Source organism: Thalassophryne amazonica, chromosome 9 (genome assembly GCF_902500255.1).
Source record: "Thalassophryne amazonica chromosome 9, fThaAma1.1, whole genome shotgun sequence".
Lineage (NCBI taxonomy): Eukaryota > Metazoa > Chordata > Actinopteri > Batrachoidiformes > Batrachoididae > Thalassophryne > Thalassophryne amazonica.
In genome coordinates this window covers 13959878-13979671 of record NC_047111.1, presented here as the reverse complement: position 1 = coordinate 13979671, position 19794 = coordinate 13959878, and the positions used below count along the sequence as shown (strand labels likewise).

Below are 19794 nucleotides of genomic sequence, written 5' to 3'. Positions count from 1 at the left end.
TTTGTCCTAAAATCTAAATTTTTTTGGAAGGACGTTTGTGAAGCACTTTCTACTGTGCTCACAACTAAAGTAACCCCACACCAGTTACTTCTGCTTTTTGGGGTCACCCCTGAAGGACTGGGTTTACCAAGTAAAGGTCGAAGAGTTATGGCCTTTTCAACTCTCTTGGCCCGTCGTCTCATCCTCTTGAAATGGAAGGAAGCTGTCCCACCCCCCATATCACACTGGATAAAAGATGTGTTGTCTAATTTAAAACTCAAAAAAATCAGGTGTGCTGAAGGGTGCTGAAAAGAAATTTTATAAAGGTTGGGGGCACTTAGACACATTTCACATCCAGCTCAACAGTGATCGTCTGCTGAATGTTGTTGTGCTAAAAGCGCGAATGACCGCACATTTTCTAAGTGCCAAGCGAGCGGTGTTAGATGTTCATGTATGTCAGCTGGCATTTGGCCGAGACCTGCCACGAGAGGGTTCGATGGGCTCGCACACTCTGTCTTTCAGCTGCTGGTGTGTGCAAATAGTTGTAGCAACAGGTGTACGAGGCACTGGAGGCAGCTACGAATTTACACCTACTGCATACTATTCCTGCTTCATGCGCACTTCACACGCAATTCGACCACATTCGTACAATGTGTGAAGGGGCCCTTAATGATATCAATGTGCAGGTGTGATGAGATCACTCCTGGGTCATCAGGCCTTCTGAGGTTACTCTGAGTTATGGAAATTTGCCATTCCTTTAAAAACCCAAATTATCATCATTTTCACTGATATATTTGATTTTAATTCAATGTTCCTTTTCCATAAAATTAAGTGCTTTACTGAAATTGCACCTTTAATTCCAAATTCTGGTTTCTGTTAATTGTTATTAGTAATATGCAACATAACTACCCCCTGGCATTTGCATGTCAACATAGTAAGTTTGTTATTAGCACGTCATCTGTGTTTGGTAAGAAAAAAAATACACAACACCACCCTCCCCAAGGGGGGTTGCTCCAACTGTGGTAAAAAGCAATGAAAATTATTGGTTGAGTAATAAGGTTTTGAGAAGGAACAGTTTGCACTGTCATCTCATAGAATTCAATAGATGAACTTTGTTTGACTTTGTTTGACTGGAGACAAAATATTCAACATAGTCAAAACTATTTAATTTATTCATGCTAATGCCTTCTAAACAAGGCATTTGTGAATTGGCGAAATGATCCATTATCCATCTGTAAAGCTAGAACAGAAGGAAATACGGAAGATGAAGGATAAGTGGTGGGGTCAGAAGGCTAAAGAGATGCAGAAGAATGCAGACTCTCACAACTCTAATCAGGTTTTAATGGACTGTAGATTGTCTGTGGTCCATCCAGGGTGAGAACGGTGCCTCCATTTTCAGCAGATGGATAAATACTGATCAAAGACCAAGAGCCTGTAAGAAAATGCTGAGCAGAACACTTCAACACTTTGTTAAACTGATGTTCCTCCATTGCTCCTGCAGTACTTGAACAGATTCACCAGCTGCCCACATTTCATGATCCCTGGTGGAATCCAACAACCAAAGAGAACAGGTCTCGTGATGGCAAGAATGTGGACACAATTCCTACTTTGGTCGTATAAAGACCGGACAGGAGGTTGCAGCAGTTCCAGTACCCCAGACTCCCACAACAAACTCCACATGAAACCTTGAGGGACTCAGGAATAAAAAGCAATGTATGGCGATGAAAATATTTATTTTTGGAACATGTTTATTCCAGTTAAATGTGAAGGGGGCTGGAGCCTATCCCAAGAGCAAGCGGGCTAGAGGTGAGGTTCACACTGGACAAGCTGACAGTGTATCACAGGGCCGACACAAATATTCACAGACAAACTCATTCACACTCTCACTCACACCTACAGTCACTTTCAGTGTTTCCAATTCACCAAACCTGCATACAAGCCAGAGAACCTGTAGGGAATCCAACACAGGGAGAACATGCAAACTGGATGGACTGGATTCAAACACAGGACATTCTCAGTGGAATTACAAAGATTGATGCTTTGACTGACTTTCTGGGCTCAGCTTCAGGAAGTCCTTATAGTGTTGGCATGATGATGGCTTTACAGACGAAGAGTTTTGTCTTGTGTCAAGGGTCTCTGTTCTTGAAAGCGTGAGTGTGTAATGGGCCAATGGCAGTTCCTGCACACTTGAGTTGTTGGTGTTGTGTCTCATCATTGATGTCAGCATTTGATAACACATGGGTGTCAAGGTATGGAAAGTGGGTCACATTCTCCAGGACCTGTCTGTGCAGTTTTTGGATTCAGTTTTTGACCCAGAACTGTGGCGAACATGTCATCATGGAGAAGAATCTGGATCTAGATGTTTTCTCTGGACTGCCCATTTTGCTCAAAATCTTGCACAGAAGTAGGTGTGTAGCTGTCAGATGAAAGTATCAAACTTAAACAGGCACCTACTCAGTGACATTCATGAATCAGAGTCCTTAGCCTTTGACATCAGGAGATGCCTGGAAGGACCTTAAGAGTCACGAAGACACGAGGCAGATGTTTGTCATTGTCAACACCTTTGCAATAAAATGAGCTGGATGCTTTCTGTCTTCCTGTGTGGTTGTGTGACTTGTAACGTGTGACCTAAGGTGATGACTAGAAGTCTTTAGTCCCAGTTATCTTCAGAGGATCCTTGGCTAATGCTGGAATGGGTTGGCATCAATCAAATGCAATTAGGGACACTCCATGAAGGTACAATAACTCTGACAGTTTGGCAATGTAGCATGTTTGGGCATCAATGTTGAAACTTTTGTTACAGAGAAAGTCAAGGGAATGTCCAAATTTCACCTTATTGCACCAGACTGATCACTACTTGTGAGAGGTGAAGAACTGACCGGAGAGCCCAGGTGGTGGTGGCCATCTCAGCCAGAATGATTCTGCAGTGCAGTGGCTGAGTGCCAGTGAATGCTCTCTGACCTGACCTTGAATTAAACCAAACAATCTACACTACGTATAAGTGCATCTTGGTTTTTTTTAACCCTAATGTGGTGTTTATAGAGGCAGAATTACAGAAACTCAGAAATTCAGATTTCCTGATATAAAAAAAAAGAAATTCAGAAATTGTGGGTAATTTACATTCTGTGATTTTCACTCCATATTGATTCACAAAATACTTCATTCTGATACCAAACATTTTAAATTCTGAATAATTTTGACAAAGATTTGTGGATTTCTGCTGATTGTATTCCATAAATTACAGGGTTGAGGCTACCAGGGATCAGACGGAACAGAATGGCAAAGAATTTCCTGTAATAAGAGAACTGTGGGAAGCGATGTAGAATAATGGTTGTAAATCCACAAATAATCATGATCAGATAGACGGTGAGATGAGTGCTGCAGGTCTTTAAGGCCTTCTTGTTCAGAGATTTGTTCTTACTGGTCAGACAGACGACTGTAATCTTAGTGTACGTGAGAAAGATACCGCCGATAGAAGACGTAAATAAGACCACAGTGAAGGTGAGACCGTAGACATTATTAATGAAGACGCTGTCACAGGATAGTTTGAACAGTGAGGCGTTGTCACAGTAAAGATTTGTGATCAGAGTCCTGCATCTGTTGAGTCGGACGGACAGACTGATCAGAATCCCGACCAGAACAAAACCCACTCCCCAGGCAGAGAGTGACAGCTTCCACACCATCTCACTGGTCATGATGGTGGTGTAGTGAAGAGGATTACAGATGGCCACATATCTGTCAAAAGCCATAATCATGAGCACAGTGTGAGTTGTGGTTCCATATAAATGCGTTAAGAATGCTTGGACGACACACTCGTTATAATTAATGATGCGTTCAGATGTGGACACCAACATGTCTGAGAGGAAACGTGGTATCACAGCACAGTTTCCCAGGATGTCGTTTAGTGACAGGTTACAGTAAAGCAGAAACATGGGCTGGTGAAGGTTCTTATTGATAAAAATCAGAAGTGTGATGCCTGCTTTTGCCACCATAATAAACATGTAGGTGAAAAAGACGACGACAAAGACGGCATGAACGTAATCCTCAGAGATATTTAGTCTCTCCATCTGTACTGTCAAACTGTTGTAGGTGTCGTTTTCCATCATCCTGAAACCACAATAATGAATCATTAAGGCCACAGAAAATGTGGAGGTCAACTGCATGTTAAACTGTCTGTTACATCAACAGTTACAGCTTCATGCTGCAGTGAAACACAAAAGGACTTTAATCCAAGAAAACCGCTCAAATTTAGATTCAAGTCCCACAGTTACCTTCTGCAGCTGAAATTTTATCTTTTTTTGATGAAAATCCTTCTGTGTTCACTCGATGAAGCTATAATAAGAGATGCGACACAAATGCTGCACAACCAAGTTTCTTCAGTCACACGACAGAAACCTAAGCCTGAATAGGAATTTGGTTTTGAAAAAAAATAAATAAATGGTGCCCCTGCACATACACTCTACATTCGTATTGTGCTCATCTTGGAAAACATCTAAACACCAGTTGAGTTGCAGTCACACTGCAATCTAACTGCAGTGGTAATATTCGTACAGCAATTCTTACGCATTTCAAAGCATTCGGATTGCGTTCGAGGGGCTGTATGAATTGTTCAAGCATGTCAAACTCCCTGTCACAGTAGAGCACGAATGAGCCTGAATGCCGTACAAATGGACATTCAAATGACAGACGTGCAAATTCAAGCTGCATTTGAATTCCCCATGCATCATTCGTGTGTGCACTCTGTTGAGGATAACACCCTTCCCCATGTCCCAAAGGACCTGGAAGGGTTCCTCGAGTGTTCGTGAATCGTGAGAGACACAAAAAACTCAGAATTATATTTACACTTATACAGACCTTAAAGGGTTTATTGAAGAATACACCAGAACAGATCAGCAGATTGTCAACAACCGAGTACAGGGTGGGTTCAGTGCAACACACTTTATTACGCAACAACGATACCAACAGGTTGTGTGTCGGCAAAGAACGCCAAAGTCTGGAAACCCACAGTCTTTATACAATTCAGTTTAGTTCATTTGGGGTGTTACCATCTTCTGACTGGCGGCTGGGGCAAGGCTGGGGTGTGACATGAACGGTCTTCTGGAAATTGTGAGGGGAAATATTGCATATGGAGGTGTGATGGTGTCTGGGGCTAACTGATTGTCCTCTTAACAGTCAAAAGTTTCAGTTCCAGGGAGTCAACAGAAAAACATCATATCAAAGTTCAGTCAACAACAGTAATACATTTGAACAGTTTATAATGATGAAACATTATTCCAACTACATGATAAATCATCCAAAACATTTCCAAAAGATTACGTGCACTTTAGCAAAATATCAGATCCTTAAACATATTATAGCATAAGCATCATTCCGGCATCAAATAATGACTTTATTCAAAGTGGTCAATGCCGGGCTTACCTACAGGAAATCAACAACACATGTCAGCAGTTACACATGGTCAGTACAATTCATCACAAACACATATTGCAATCCTTAATCAACCCATATAATATTGTATCATTTCAAAATAATCATAAATCAGTTAAACACTCATCAAAGCATAAGCATACACATTTCATCCATTTGGCATCATGATAAATCCCTTAAGCACTTTATGGCAGAAATATCACACCAGAACCTAAAATCAGCTTTATTCAATCCATACAGTACCTAATTCTTTAGAACCAGACGGTGCACATACTTCTAAACATTTGTTACTTTTTCAAAATAATGAACACAAAACATTTTATACAATTTAATACCTTTTAACATTGTTAGCATGCAAAGCTAATTATGAGCAAAATAGCAGATATTTCATCAATTCCCCCTTTGGACCACAGTTAAATTGTGGTCCATACCATTTGCACCTCAGAGTGCTTCTACTTCAACCACAACATCAATCTCCTCCTTCAGGAGGGCCTGTTGATCAGTGATTAGAACCAACTGGCCTGACACTGCTTTGTCAACAATTTTGGTTATCAGGGTACGAAGGCATGGTAAGACACGACACCCATAAATTGCCAGAAACAAAAGAATTAATCCCAATCTGGTAACAATAGAAATAATCACCCCTGTCCAATCCCCAAACATTGATCTGAGCCAATCCCATTTTGACAAGTCAACTCCTGCGTTAGCTTTTAACTCATGACTGAGTGATTTCAGACCTGCAATTGCCCGAGTTACTGATCCGTCCGGGGCAGTGTTGTTAGTGCAACAGGTGCAACAAAGTGCAACAGGTATCTCCAAACATAGCACAGACACCCCCTTTTTCTGCCAGCAACATATCTACCGCCATGCGAGTCTGCCAAGCTGATAGAGATGTTGCAGCCAGTTGCTCAGCTCGTCCCTCCAGGGCAACCATGGTGTAATTCACAATACGCTGTTGATTATAATATATGTAATTAATCCAGGCCACATTTTTGTTAATGGCCACTGGAGCAAGCATTGATTCAAATCCTGCAGCTACTGGGTCACGGGCCAAATATTGTGACGGGATGCCCCGGGGGACTCCAATGCCATCTATAAATACTCCAGGGTGTTCATTGGGAATTACTGCTCATTTGGACCTGTGGTAGGACATGCTGGGCCCTTCTTCCCAGACTTGAGGATCCTGGATCTTTACTACCTTTTGTCCAATTCCTGGGAAGCATGGTGAGGAGTGTGATATCACCACAAATCCAATATGAATCTGGAGTCAATTGAGTCATATTGGTTAACCATGCTGCCAAATTCATATGATTAACACATGTCCAATCAACATTAATAGGGTCAATTGTAGGTTGCGATATAATCATCTTGACACCGGAACTCCCTTCACGGGCAACCTCAGTAATTACAGTTTTAGTACAAATTCCCACCACACCTCCATAGGAGGCAGGTAGGTAACAGGCATTTGGGTCAATAAAGCAATCTGTCAGGGAGTTGACATCAATAGTGACAGAACAACTGCCCTTGTATCTTCCCAGTTACATATTATTAGAACCCTTGTGCTTGTAACAGGTTACTGGTCTATTTTTCCGTATTGGTATGTTATTAGGGACCTTTGGCTTAGGGGAGGTTTGCACTGAGCAGGAGTGAGAAAGAAAGTCATTCACTGGCGCTTGGGCGGCCAACAGAGTACAATGCAAAGCGCATATTGAATAGTGAGCGCCATTAGAGTCATTGAAATTTAACATTTGGAATTCAGAGTTAGCTATACTTGGGGAGGGGCCCGATTTGATGCTATTACTGTGGGTCATGGAAGAGATGCAGTCAGCAATACTGTCATCCCCAGGAATTCCAACATAGTCAAAGGGGGATGTAGAAGGCATGCATAAATGCAGTTATCTATCTCCGTGCCTTTAGCAGTATATGTAGTAAATTGGTACCATGCATTATTTTTTCACCATTGTTGTTGCAGCATCTTATCTGCCCCTACCAAACAGGTGACTTTAAGCAATAGGCCCAAGGTTTTCAGCCTATCAGTAAGTGAATCTCACCACTATGTCAATCAACAATAGGGCAATCCTCCAAATCTCTCTCTGGTTGTTCCCTGTCAGGAGGTGTTCTCACAAATCTATCATCTTTTCCCCAATCAATTTGAGAAACGTCCTGCAACTCCTCCTTGTCAAGATTTAACTCCTATAAATCACGCCTGACTTGTTGTAGATGTCTTCCAGGAGTCTGGCTGGTTAGGCATCATCAATGTCTCTGCCAGATGTGTCACTATATCGCAATGTTTGACTGGTTGTCCACCAGCGGTCAGAAAGTCAGTTCTGTACCATATGGAGAGCTCATAGTGAACTATACCATGAGCATATGCTGAGTCAGTGTAGATAGTCACTCTGTCCCTCTTAGCTAGCTTTAGGGCTTCAGCTAAGGCTAACATTTCTGCTTTTTGTGCAGATGGTTTGTCACACATCTGCCCGGATGCAGCTGTAGTGAATGTTCTGACTTGAGGAAACACTTCCACTACTGCCCATCCTGCTTTCAGTCCTTCTGATGGATGCCTAAAACAACATCCATCTGTGAACAAAATCCTTGTAGGTCCCTGCAGCAGCTCTGCTTGTAAGTCAGTCCTGAGTTTCACGTCAGTTTCTACTTTTTCTTCACATTTATGTGGCGGGAGAGGATCCATGGAATCTGCCATGTTTACTCCTTCTGTGCTGAATGTGATGTGTGGCTGTGGCAAAATTGCCTCCAATCTGGTTTGTCTCAAATTTGTCATTGTAAATGCTTTTGATGAGACATAAGATGCCACTGTATGTGAGGTCAACAGTCAATGGATGTGACCTCACTACATGTGCCGTTTTCGTGATGGCTTTAGCAACCACAGCAGCATGTTTTGTGCATGGTGATTGTCCTTGTTCGACTGAATCAAGTTTTGAACTGTAGTACATGAGTACTTCCTCTCTCCCCCCTTTTTCTGAAAAAGGACAGCATTAATTGTTCTTCCTTTTTCAGAAACATCCAGAAAAAATGATTCACTGTAGTTTGGAACAGCTAGTGAGGTAGCCTGTGCAAGCTGTGTTTAAGCAGGACGAATTGAGCTTCTGCTTCAGTGGTCCAATTTAGTCGTGTTTTCAAATTTCTGTAGCCCTGTTCCTTGATCATGCTCCTTAGCAACGCAGTGTTCTCAGTATAAGATGGTACATAGTTCCTGCTGTAACCAGTTAAACCCAAAAATGACAGCATGTCTTTTACTGTTTCAGGTTTTTTTGTAATGGAGGATGGAATCCAAATGAGAGGCGGACATTGATTTCCCTGCTGCAGAAAAACTCTGCCGAGGAATGAGACTTGAGGCCTAGCCACTTGTAGCTTAGCCTTGCTGATTTTAAACCCCTTTTCAGGACATTCAAAACCACTTTTGTGGCATCCAGACATAAGTGATCAGTGCACGCACCTATGAGAATGTCATCAACATACTGAACCAACAAAACTCCAGGAGGAAGTACTAGATCCTTTAGGAGTTGTTTGAGGGCATAGTTAAACAAACCTGGAGACAAAACAAAGCCTTGTGGCAGTGATGTGTATGTGTACTGTTTTCCCAAATATGTGAATGCAAAAATTTAATTTCATTGTACCTTGTGTATAATGACCATAAAAAGCATTCTATTCTATGTTGGAAGTCTGGGGCTAGAGGAACAGAGAAGAAGGCATTAGCCAATTCAATTACTGTGAAAACTTGTGCTGTGGTGACAATAAAGAAAGTGCAGTGTAAGGATTAGGCACTTGCAAACATTTGGTCTGGATTTTGTCATTTATTCTTCATAGGTCATGGACCATATGGTACTTGTCAGAGTTTGGTTTTGGAACAGGCAAGATTGGTGTGTTCCAGTCAGATTGTATCTCAGTAAGTACTCCTGCTTGTATTAACCCATCAATTGTATTTTTGATCCCTTGAGCTGCTGTGGACGAGATTGGATAGTGTGGAACCCACACTGGTGGTCCTGGTGTCACTTCAAACATGACAGGTGGTACTTGAATTCTACCAACATCCGTTGAAGAGGCTGCCAAAGGTTTTGAGGGCAGAGTCTCCAGCAATGTGGCAGTGTTTTCATGGTCAGTTTGTTCTGCACCATGGTGTCTTTCCAAAAATTGTTTCTCCAAGCTGACTGTATCGCGCAACACATGAGGTATCCAATATGCCTTAGACGATGGTGAATACTGCATCTGGAGTAAACCAGTAGGTCGCCAATCTGTGACAGCTTTCAGTCTTTTGGTCATAGGACCCAGTTCCTTGGCTTGATGGCCAGGATGCAAAGCCAATGAAATATGAGGATAAGAAATTTCTGAGAGTGCAAACCACTCTTTCTGATCTTCCTCCAATTCCACCACTGCAACCACACCTTCCTGTCCCACCAAAATACCCGAGGCCACAATAAACCAATGTGATGTGATCAAGCTCTTCCTCGAAAGCTTCATCATAGACTAAATCAGTCTGTCTGGTGTAATTTAGGGTGACATGAAAAGGATCAGGTGGATGAATATAGGGTTGAAGAGACTGTATCCAGGGCTTCCGTTGAGTGTAGAAAGAGAGGATGCCATGTGTCTTTGCAGAGCAATCCCCAATAAATCTCAGCATGGTCTGTTGCAGTTGATGGTGTGGAGTCAGGCTGGAGTAGGAAGGTCCACTTGATCCCCGCATACAGACAGAGACTAAAACTCTCTAAACCTGTTGTGAGGACATCTAAAGTGTGGAGTAATGAAGCTGTGGAGGAGCTACGCGCATGCTTGGGCACTACGGATTGGGATATGTTTGAGGCTTAAACAGACAGTCTAGATGACTACACGGACGCTGTGACGTCATATATTCATTTCTGTGAAGACAGCATCATCCCACAGCGCACCAGGGTGAGATATAACAATGACAAGCCCTGGTTCACACCTAAACTCCGGCAGCTCTGGCAGCAGAAAGAGGTGGTTTTCAGAGAAGGAGACAGAGACAGCTATAGAGGTGCAAAGTACAGATTTAGCAAGGAGGTGGCAAAGGCTAAATCCATGTACAGTTCACATCTGCAGCAAAGGTTCTCTGCCCAAGACTCGGCCTCTGTGTGGAGGGGGTTGAAAGAGATCACCAACTACAAGCCCAAAGCACCTCGTTCTATTGACGACCTGAAGCTGGCCAATGACCTGAACGTCTTCTATTCACGCTTTGAAGACAAGGACTCACACCTCCCCACCCCCCACACAACTGGATATTCAAACACTCTGGACCTCCCCCCTCTCACCGCTGCCCTCCCCCCATTGCCCTCTCCGTCCAAGAGGAGGACGTGAGAAGACACTTCAAAAGGCTGAATCCATGTAAGGCCCCGGGCCCAGACTGTGTCTCTCCTGCCACCCTGAGACACTGTGCTGATGAGCTGGCCCCAGTCTTCACGGGGATCTTCAACACCTCCCTGGAGTCATGCCATGTTCCAGTTTGCTTCAAGTCCTCCATTATAGTTCCAGTCCCCAAGAAACCACGCATCACTGGACTTAATGACTACAGGCCTGTGGCTCTCACATCTGTAGTCATGGAGACCTTCGAACGCCTGGTTTTATCCCACCTGAAGTCCATCACCGACCCCCTCCTGGACACCCTGCAGTTTGCCTACAGAGCCAACAGGTCTGTAGATGACGCCATAAACCTGGCCCTGCACTCCATCCTGCAGCACCTGGACTCCCCAGGAACCTACGCTAGGTTCCTGTTTGTGGACTTCAGCTCTGCATTCAACACCATCCTTCCGGCTTTGCTCCAGGACAAGCTTTCTCTGCTCCACGTGCCCGACTCCACCTGCAGGTGGATCACAGACTTCCTGACGGACCGGAGTCAGCATGTGAGGCTGGGAAAGAATGTCTCGAACACTCGGGCTCTCAGCACAGGATCTTCACAGGGCTGTGTCCTTTCCCCTCTGCTCTTCTCCCTGTACACTAACTGCTGAACCTCCAGCCACGACTCCGTAAAGCTCATCAAGTTTGCAGATGACACCACCCTCATCGGACTCATTTCGGATGGGGATGAGTCTGCCTACAGGAGGGAGGTGGACCGGCTTGGAGCTCAACGCCCAGAAAACAGTGGAGATGATCATGGACTTCAGGAAAGCCACAGCCCCCCCGCCCTCCCTCACCCTCACCAACAGCCCCATCACCACTGTGGACTGTCACCGCTTCCTTGGCACCACCATCACCCAGGACCTCAAGTGGGAGTCAACCATCAGCTCCCTCATCAAGAAGGCCCAGCAGAGGATGTACTTCCTGCGGCAGCTGAAGAAGGCCAAGCTGCCTGTCCAGCTGATGGTGCAGTTCTACATGGCCATCATCGAGTCCATCCTCTGCTCCTCCATCATGGTGTGGTACGCCGGGGCCACAGCCAGGGACAGACACAGACTGCAGCGCATTGTGGCCTCTGCTCAGAAGGTGATCGGCTGTAGCCTTCCATCTCTCCACGACCTGCACGTCTCCAGGACTCTGGGCCAAGCAGATCGGATCACAGCTGACCCTTCTCACCCTGCACACAGTCTATTCAAACCACTCCCCTCGGGCAGGAGGCTACGGTCCATCCGGACCAGAACCTCCCACCATAAGAACAGTTTACTGTCACTGAGCTTGCAGACAGCGGCAACTTGGAGTCAGCTTTTGTCAGGGTGGTGTTTTTAGCACATGTGTCCACCATGAAATCTATAGTCTGCTCATTCAAGTCCACAGAAGCATTGGAGGGGCTAACGCTCCATGTTTGGAGTTCTCTAGGCCTCCCTATTGAGGAAACTGACCCCCTCGGTTCCCAAAGGGGTTCCCTTGGGAGGTTGGCAGTGCTCCTTGTGGTGCTCTCTGCTGGGTGGGCAGTGGTAGTTCCCCGTGAGGGCAGTTCTTGACCCAATGTCCAGGCAGACCGCAGTTAAAGCATCCAGCAGCAGGTGATCCCCCTGGACCATACCCTCTTTCCCCTTACTCGTCCACCCTGACCCCTCCGTCCAGTTTGAGGTTGGAAGCAGCCTTGGCCCATTCCACCTCTGTTCATGAAATTAGGGTACTGGTTTTGTGGCCACTGCAGTTGGCCAGGCCAGGGAGGTGGTGGCACATATGCTGGAAAGAAAGGCTTGTTTGCTGACTGAGGTCCAAACTGACCTTGAGCCATTTGTAAGGGATCAGTATTTTTAGATCCCTTATTGTTCACTTTATTTTCAGCTTCTTTGAGCTGCATTTTTAGGAGCCTAAGCTCCATTTTCATTTTTTCACCCTTATCTTCAGCTAGTTTTGCATTGTAGCCTTTCAGGAAATGGATCACATGTAATTTCTAGTGGTCAAGTGGCATAACCGCCACTTCTGGTGTATCATCCATTTTTGCCTTCACAGCAGCTGGAAGACCCAAGTACACAACCTGTTTAAACAGGATCTGTGCACCGGTATCACCAGTGCCTGGATGTTTACCCGTCAGGTCCAGCCAATTTGACATAGTGCGCTGAATGAAACTTTCAGGGGATTCCCCCTCTTTTGGAGCATATGACGCTGCTCCTGCTGTGATTGAATATGGAAATCTATCTCTGAGGGCTGCATAATACTGCCCTCTATATTTGTCAGATGGCATTGCATCTGGTGCAGTGGACACCTGTGCAACCTCCTCAATACCAATCTGGTCAGCTCTGGTTGAACAAGCAGCTACAAGTGCCCTGATGTCCCCCATTGCCAATTGGGTGCCTCCTGTGAGGTCTTTCAATTGTCTTATCCAGGGTCTAGCACCATCAGTTAATGGTGGGAGCCTGTCTCTAATTGTAAACATATCCCTAGTTTTCCAGGGAGTGTATTCTGGGTGCCCGCTCCAATGCTGCACTAGTGGATAATTCCCAGGTGCCTGTTGGGCATACAATTTTGTCTGTCACCTAGTTACAGGTGGAGCATATGGTTCGGGAGTAGATGTTCCCGGATATGGTGCCTCCTCATCCTCCACATTTATATAATCTGTTCGGGGTGTGGTTTGATGCAATGTCAGATCTTTCATCTGCTGAATTGTGTCTTTGGCTTGGCATATGCATTTATTAATTACAGCAGATGTGTCTTCAGGTGTGTCACCCTGTGCTGTGGTTTTCTGAAGTACGCACTTCCGTCCCGCCTGTTCCTGTTTACGTGCTAGCAGCTCCTGTGTAAAGCGTTGCATTTCAGTAGCTTCCGCTTTTTGCCTCTCCCTCTGTCTCTGTAAACCCTCTCTTAGTCTTTTCAGCTCCACATTAACTTCTGCTCTAACAGCAGCCTCCGAATCCGGTGATTCTGTCCATGGTCTATAGTCATCTGGTTCAGAGTCACTGTGATCATCACTCCTCCAATCATTTTTATTTGAATTATACATGTGGTTGTCCCTGTGTCTGCGCCATTGGTCAGCCCTGCACTGAGCCTTTTCCATAACCTGTCGTCTTTGCCTTTCTAGACATCTCTGAACATTTGTTTGCTGTGCTAGTCTCAACTGTCTGAGTATATCTGGTTCATTAAGGTCACTTTTGAATGCATGAAAGTCCCATCCTACATCTTTCAGTTCCTCCTCATCATTTACATTTTCGCCCTCTTTGCATGATAGCTTGGGTGGAGAGCTCTGCTTTGGCTTAACAACAGGCACTTCAGGATTGTATGGATCAATAAATCATGCTGTTCCCCCTGCCCAGGCTCAAAGGCCACATTTGGGGCCTGTCCATGGGCAGTAGGTGGAACCTGGTTTGAAACCGGGGGCTGACTTACAGCCACTGGCTGCTGTGTCACAGTTGGTGCACTCGGTATTTCTACACAATCCATCGTGCCTGTCCGAATCATTACTAATGGAGCCTGAAAGTGAGCAGGTGGCGGATTTCGGACAACCGCGTAATTATAAGGTGCTGGTTGTTTACATTCCTCCAGGGAGGGGTACATGCCTTTCCCTTCTACCAGAGGAATTATTTCTCCTTTAATTGGTAACTTGATTTCATCATTAGGTTGTTCAACATCTGATATTACATTTGATCCTTACTTGGATCTGCATCTTTTTTTAAAAGTTTTTCCTCTCCTGCACTGTTTCCTCCCAGTTTTACCACACATGCATCTGAATCACAGCACGGTGGTAATGACTGTTTTTTTTTTCTCAGCATCTTTTAATGCCTTCACAGTTTTAGCTTTGATCAGGCTTTTGTCCTGTTCTCGGGCTTTAACCCTCTGGGGCTGAAGCCGTCGTATATGATGGAATTTGTTCGCCGTCACATGGTTTTCCAAAATCCAATCATAGGGCAGATTTACCTCTCGTGAAAAGCCAAAGATGGTTTTCAGGAGTGATATGTTACTAGTTGGCCCATTTGAATAGCCCCCCTGGGTGCTCCAATGAGTACATACTATTCCAATGCACCCTGTGCCATTATGCACAGTGATCAGTGAAAGCAGGCGGAGAGCCTCTGATGACAATCTCACATGCTCAAACAAAGAGTGTGTAACTATCAGGATTGCTCCACTAGTTTGCATGTGAATGTTACTGGATAACTCTTTTTTTGTTTTCTCTGCGTAAAGCACTGTTTACCATATCAAAATAACAAAATGCATAGACCATTTTGTATATATTGTTCAAAATGTGCATTTGTGTTTATTGTTTGAACCTTTTTGTTGTACAGTCTTTCACACAAGACCTCAAATTACCTTTATAAAGTGTCAAAACAGTTGTTTATTATAGTTTGCTGTGTGTTTTGAATAAATGTGTGTGGAAAATTATTTTTCACTTTATTTTTCCTTTCTTTTTTCTGATTGTAAACCTTTATTACACTTATAAAATACAACAAAAACATATATATTCTGAAAGCACAGGTTTTCCTAGAAAAAAGAGCCATAAAACTTGATTGTGGGATGCAGGGAGAGCTGTTAACAGCAATAATAAAACATTTATGCCAGGCGAGTGAACTGTCCAAAAAAATGCCCTCGGACCCCAGGGGGTTAAACACCTCTGCTTTATCAACTAACACTGTTCTGTACTGATGCTCTGGAGCAGTAAGTAATTCTGGCCTTGTGGTGATAAGCCCATTTAGGAGTTCCACCCTCCTGCTTTTCTGTCAAAATTGACATCAGGATTTTTTTTCCTTCTCTTTTGGTTTATCTGATCCACTGATTTGAGATAGAATGTTTTAAATGAGGACCAGAGGTCCATCATTGACCTTGGTTCAGACATTGTCAATAGTAATACTGAAACAGAGGACACACAGAATATGTAACAGAAAACACACGATAAAATTACACAGTTGCTGAATTTATTGACTTATTGCTCACGTGGCCCAATGTGAGATCCACCAGCCAACCATGTTAGTGCAACGAGGCGTACCTCTTCACACGGCGGACTGATGCAGGGTGGTAAATCGCAATCTCACCTTGGTTTTAAATAAGCCAATAGATCAACAATTCAAACCTTCCACTCATATCTACCCCACAGAAAGTACTGGTCAAACCCTTTATTGCCACTGGAATTTTCTTCAGAACTGGAATCTTCATCCACGGAACAGCATCACAGGAATTTTCAGCAAACCCGGAATTTCTTCAGTGTGGGGATTTACTGACCAGCACAGAACCACCCCACTTCACAATCCCACAATATACAATAAAACCAACAATCAACACTCCAAACACTGTGACCTTGTCCCACAAGGTTAATTTCTCTGTGCACTTTTTTCTCTTTGCTGTCTTACTTCTACATGGTAACTTTATTTTTACTGCTAAACTCTTAAACTGCTTCTTTGACATGCGAGGTCTGTCCATAAAGTATCGTACCTTTTTATTTTTTTTTAAACTATATGGATTTGATTCATATGTTTTCACGTCAGACATGCTTGAACCCTTGTGCGCATGCGTGAGTTTTTCCACACCTGTCGTGACGTCATTCGCCTGTGAGCACGCCTTGTGGAAGGAGTGGTCCCGCCCCGTCGTCGAATTTTCATTGTCTGGAAATGGCGGAATGATTTGGGTTTTTTTTCCATCAGCATTTTTTCAGAAGCTGTTAGAGACTGGCACCTGGAAACCATTTGAAAAATTTATCTGGCTTTCAGTGAAAATTTTACGGGCGAGAATAAGGTCTATTAGTACAGCTTTAAGGACCCATTTAAGGACGCTCAGCATGCCGCGCTCTGAACTGCGACGACACGGCACAAGCCACCGGACCATTTCTAAGCTGATGGCTCTGAGGATACGAGACCGTCGTGTGCTCTTTCTCTGGTTATCACAAGAGCTGGACATCAGCCATTTTCCGGCAGATTTCACTTTTAACAAGAGATTTTGTCATGGAAAGCCGCGTGGAGGCTTCGCACGTCACGACCGATTCGCTTTGGAAGCGAGACAAAGGAACACCTCTGTTTCGGCGTGTCAGAGGACAAGTTTGGACATGTCTATCTCAGCTTTCAATGCTTACCAGTCCAGTAAGTATCAGTGAAATTGTGGAGAGCTGATGTCCAGCTCTTGTGATAACCAGAGAAAGAGCACACGAGGTCTCGTATCCTCAGAGCCATCAGCTTAGAAATGGTCCGGTGGCTTGTGCCGCGTCGTCGCAGTTCGGAGAGTGGCACGCTGAGCGTTCTTAAAGGGGTCTTTAAAGCTGTACTAATAGACCTAATTCTCTGTGAAGCCTGTAAAATTTTCACCGAAAGCCAGATAAATTTTTCGAATGGTTTCCAGGTGCCAGTCTCTAACAGCTTCTGAAAAAATTCTGATGGAAAAAAACCCCAAATCATTCCGCCATTTCCAGACAATGAAAATCCGACGACGGGGCGGGACCACTCCTTCCACAAGGCGTGCTCACAGGCGAATGACATCACCGACAGGCGTGGAAAAACTCACGCATGCGCACAAGGGTTCAAGCTTGTCTGACGTGAAAACATATGAATCAAATCCATATAGTTAAAAAAAATAAATAAAAAGGGACGATACTTTATGGACAGACCTCGTATATTTCCTCTCAGTATACCGGTTACTTCTCTGTTTCTTCTTACTCATATTTTTCTATTTCTCTGTGACTTTCGCTTTTATTTTTCTGTTTCTCTAACTCCCTATTTTTATACTGTAATGGTACTTTTCTTTCTCAGAACTTTGATCTGTTCTGGTCTTAATGAAATGGAGACACCTGCCTTCTCACGGACACCACACACTTTTTGAAATTGCCAATGTGCAGATATAGAAAAGGTTCTGCTTACCTTTAAGTATGGCTAGCCAAGGGTGTGAGTGGTGTGACGATGGAAGTAGGGTGTCCTTTGATCCGAGAGAAGACTCTGCAATAACTCCAGTTGGAATTCTTAATAAAGATAATAAAATTACAATTTCTTTTAAGAATAATTGTGTAACTCACAATCACGTCGGGGTCACCAGTTTTGTTGAAGATAACATCCTTTCCACGTCCCAAAGGACCTGGAAGTGTTCCTCATGAGAGACGCAAAAAACTCAGAATTCAATTTACACTTATGCAGACCTTAAAGGGTTTATTGAAGAATACACCAGAACAGATCAGCAGATTGCCAAGAACCGAGCGCAGAGTGGGTTCAATGCACACACTTTATTACGCAACGACACCAACACGTTGTGTGTCGGCAAAGAACACCAGAGTCTGGAAACACACAGTCTTTATACAATTCAGTTTAGTTCAGTTGGGGTGTTATCATCTTCTGACTGGCGGCTGGGGCAAGGCCAGGGTGTGACATAAATGGTCTTCCAGAAATTGGGAGGGGAAAGATAGCATTTTGAGGTGTGGTGGTGTCTGGAGCTAACTGATTGTCCTCTTAACAGTCAAAAGTTTCAGTTCCAGGGAGTCATCAGAAAAAGATCATATCAAAGTTCAGTCAATAATAGTAACACATTTGAACAGGTTACAATGATGAAACATTATTCCAACTACATGAGAAATCAACCCAAGCATTTCCAATAGGTTATGTGCACTTTAGCAAAATATCAGATCCTTAAACATATAGCATAGTAGAGAAGCTTGAATCTTCAACTACAGAGGATCTTCAGACAGTACAAAATCCCAGTTTACTTTAAACTTGTTAACACCTTGAGACAGAAATTAGTTCACCCTAAGGACAGGATCCCTAGTTACAAACAGAGTAATGTATTCTATCAGATGTCAGGAAATCTGTAACGAACACTACATAGGTGAGACTAAGCAGCCGTTACACAAAAGGCTATACCAGCACCACAGAGAAGGCGCCAGTGGACCTCAGTCTGCAGTTCATCTCCACCTTAAAGACACTAACCACATGGTTGAGGACAAGGAAGTTAAAATCTTAGCCAGAGAAAGGAAATGGTTTGAGAGAAGAGTGAAGGAGGCATTTTATGTGAAACAGTTGAAACCCAGCCTTAACCGGGGAGGGGGTCTGAGACATGCGCTGTCCCGTTTACAATGGGGTACTCGGGTCAACGCAGTTTCAGTCTTTTATTCATTCACGTCATCAGGGGAGCAGTCAGGAGAGGTGACAATCCCATCATTAGGAGGGAAAGCTGCCCTGTCATTAGGAGGGTGCTCACTAGAGCACAATAGGTGCTAATTAGAGCTATTATTTAGTCACTAGCCTATAGCAGTCTGCCTCTCGTTAGGAGGGGTCTGGTTAGGTTTAAAACTCCAGCTTTTGTGGCTTCTGTTATTCTTCTCTACAAGAGTCAAGACAGAAGTCAGACTACCAGAGCAAGAATTTTAGCTGAGGAAGCTTCTGCAATTTGAAGCGAAACGTCCTTGTGTCAAGCAACCCAGTCCAGTTGAAGATTCAAGCTTCTCTACTATGGAAACCACCTGGACAACTGAGAGCCTTCACAGAAATATTATAGCATAAGCATCAAGCCACCATCAAATAATGACTTTATTCAAAGTGGCCAATGCCAGGCTTACCTACAGGAAGTCAACAACACATGTCAGCAGTTACACATGGTCAATACAATTCATCATAAACACATATTACAATCCTTAATCAACCCATATAATATTGTATCATTTCAAAATCATCATAAATCAATTAAAGACTCATCAAAGCATAAACATACACATTTCATCCATTTGGCATCATGATAAATCCTTTAAACACTTTATGGCAGAAATATCACACCACAACCTAAAATCAACTTTATTCAATCCATACAGTACCTAATTCATTATAATCAGACGGTGCACATACTTCTAAATATTTGTTACTTTTTCAAAATAATGAACACAAAACATTTTATACAATTGAATAACTTTTAACATTGTTAGCATGCAAAGCTAATTATGAGCAAAATAGCAGATATATCTTCAACTCCAAACAGTGAGGCACAGTCGGACGGCCGGTGCAGGTGTAGAACACATAACCACCACTGTCAGGGTGCATTTGCAGTGGTCAAAGCTTGAAGGGCAGT

The 19794-nt window shown here is 43.7% G+C and overlaps 1 protein-coding gene across 1 annotated transcript; it reads right to left on the bottom strand.

Annotated features, from left to right (window-relative positions):
* Window positions 1-3158: 3158 nt before the first annotated feature.
* On the bottom strand, window positions 3159-4082 carry LOC117516473 (olfactory receptor 52N5-like). The gene has a single exon (XM_034177384.1). The coding sequence runs from the start codon at window positions 4080-4082 to the stop codon at window positions 3159-3161; it is 924 nt and encodes a 307-aa protein (XP_034033275.1).
* Window positions 4083-19794: the final 15712 nt, after the last annotated feature.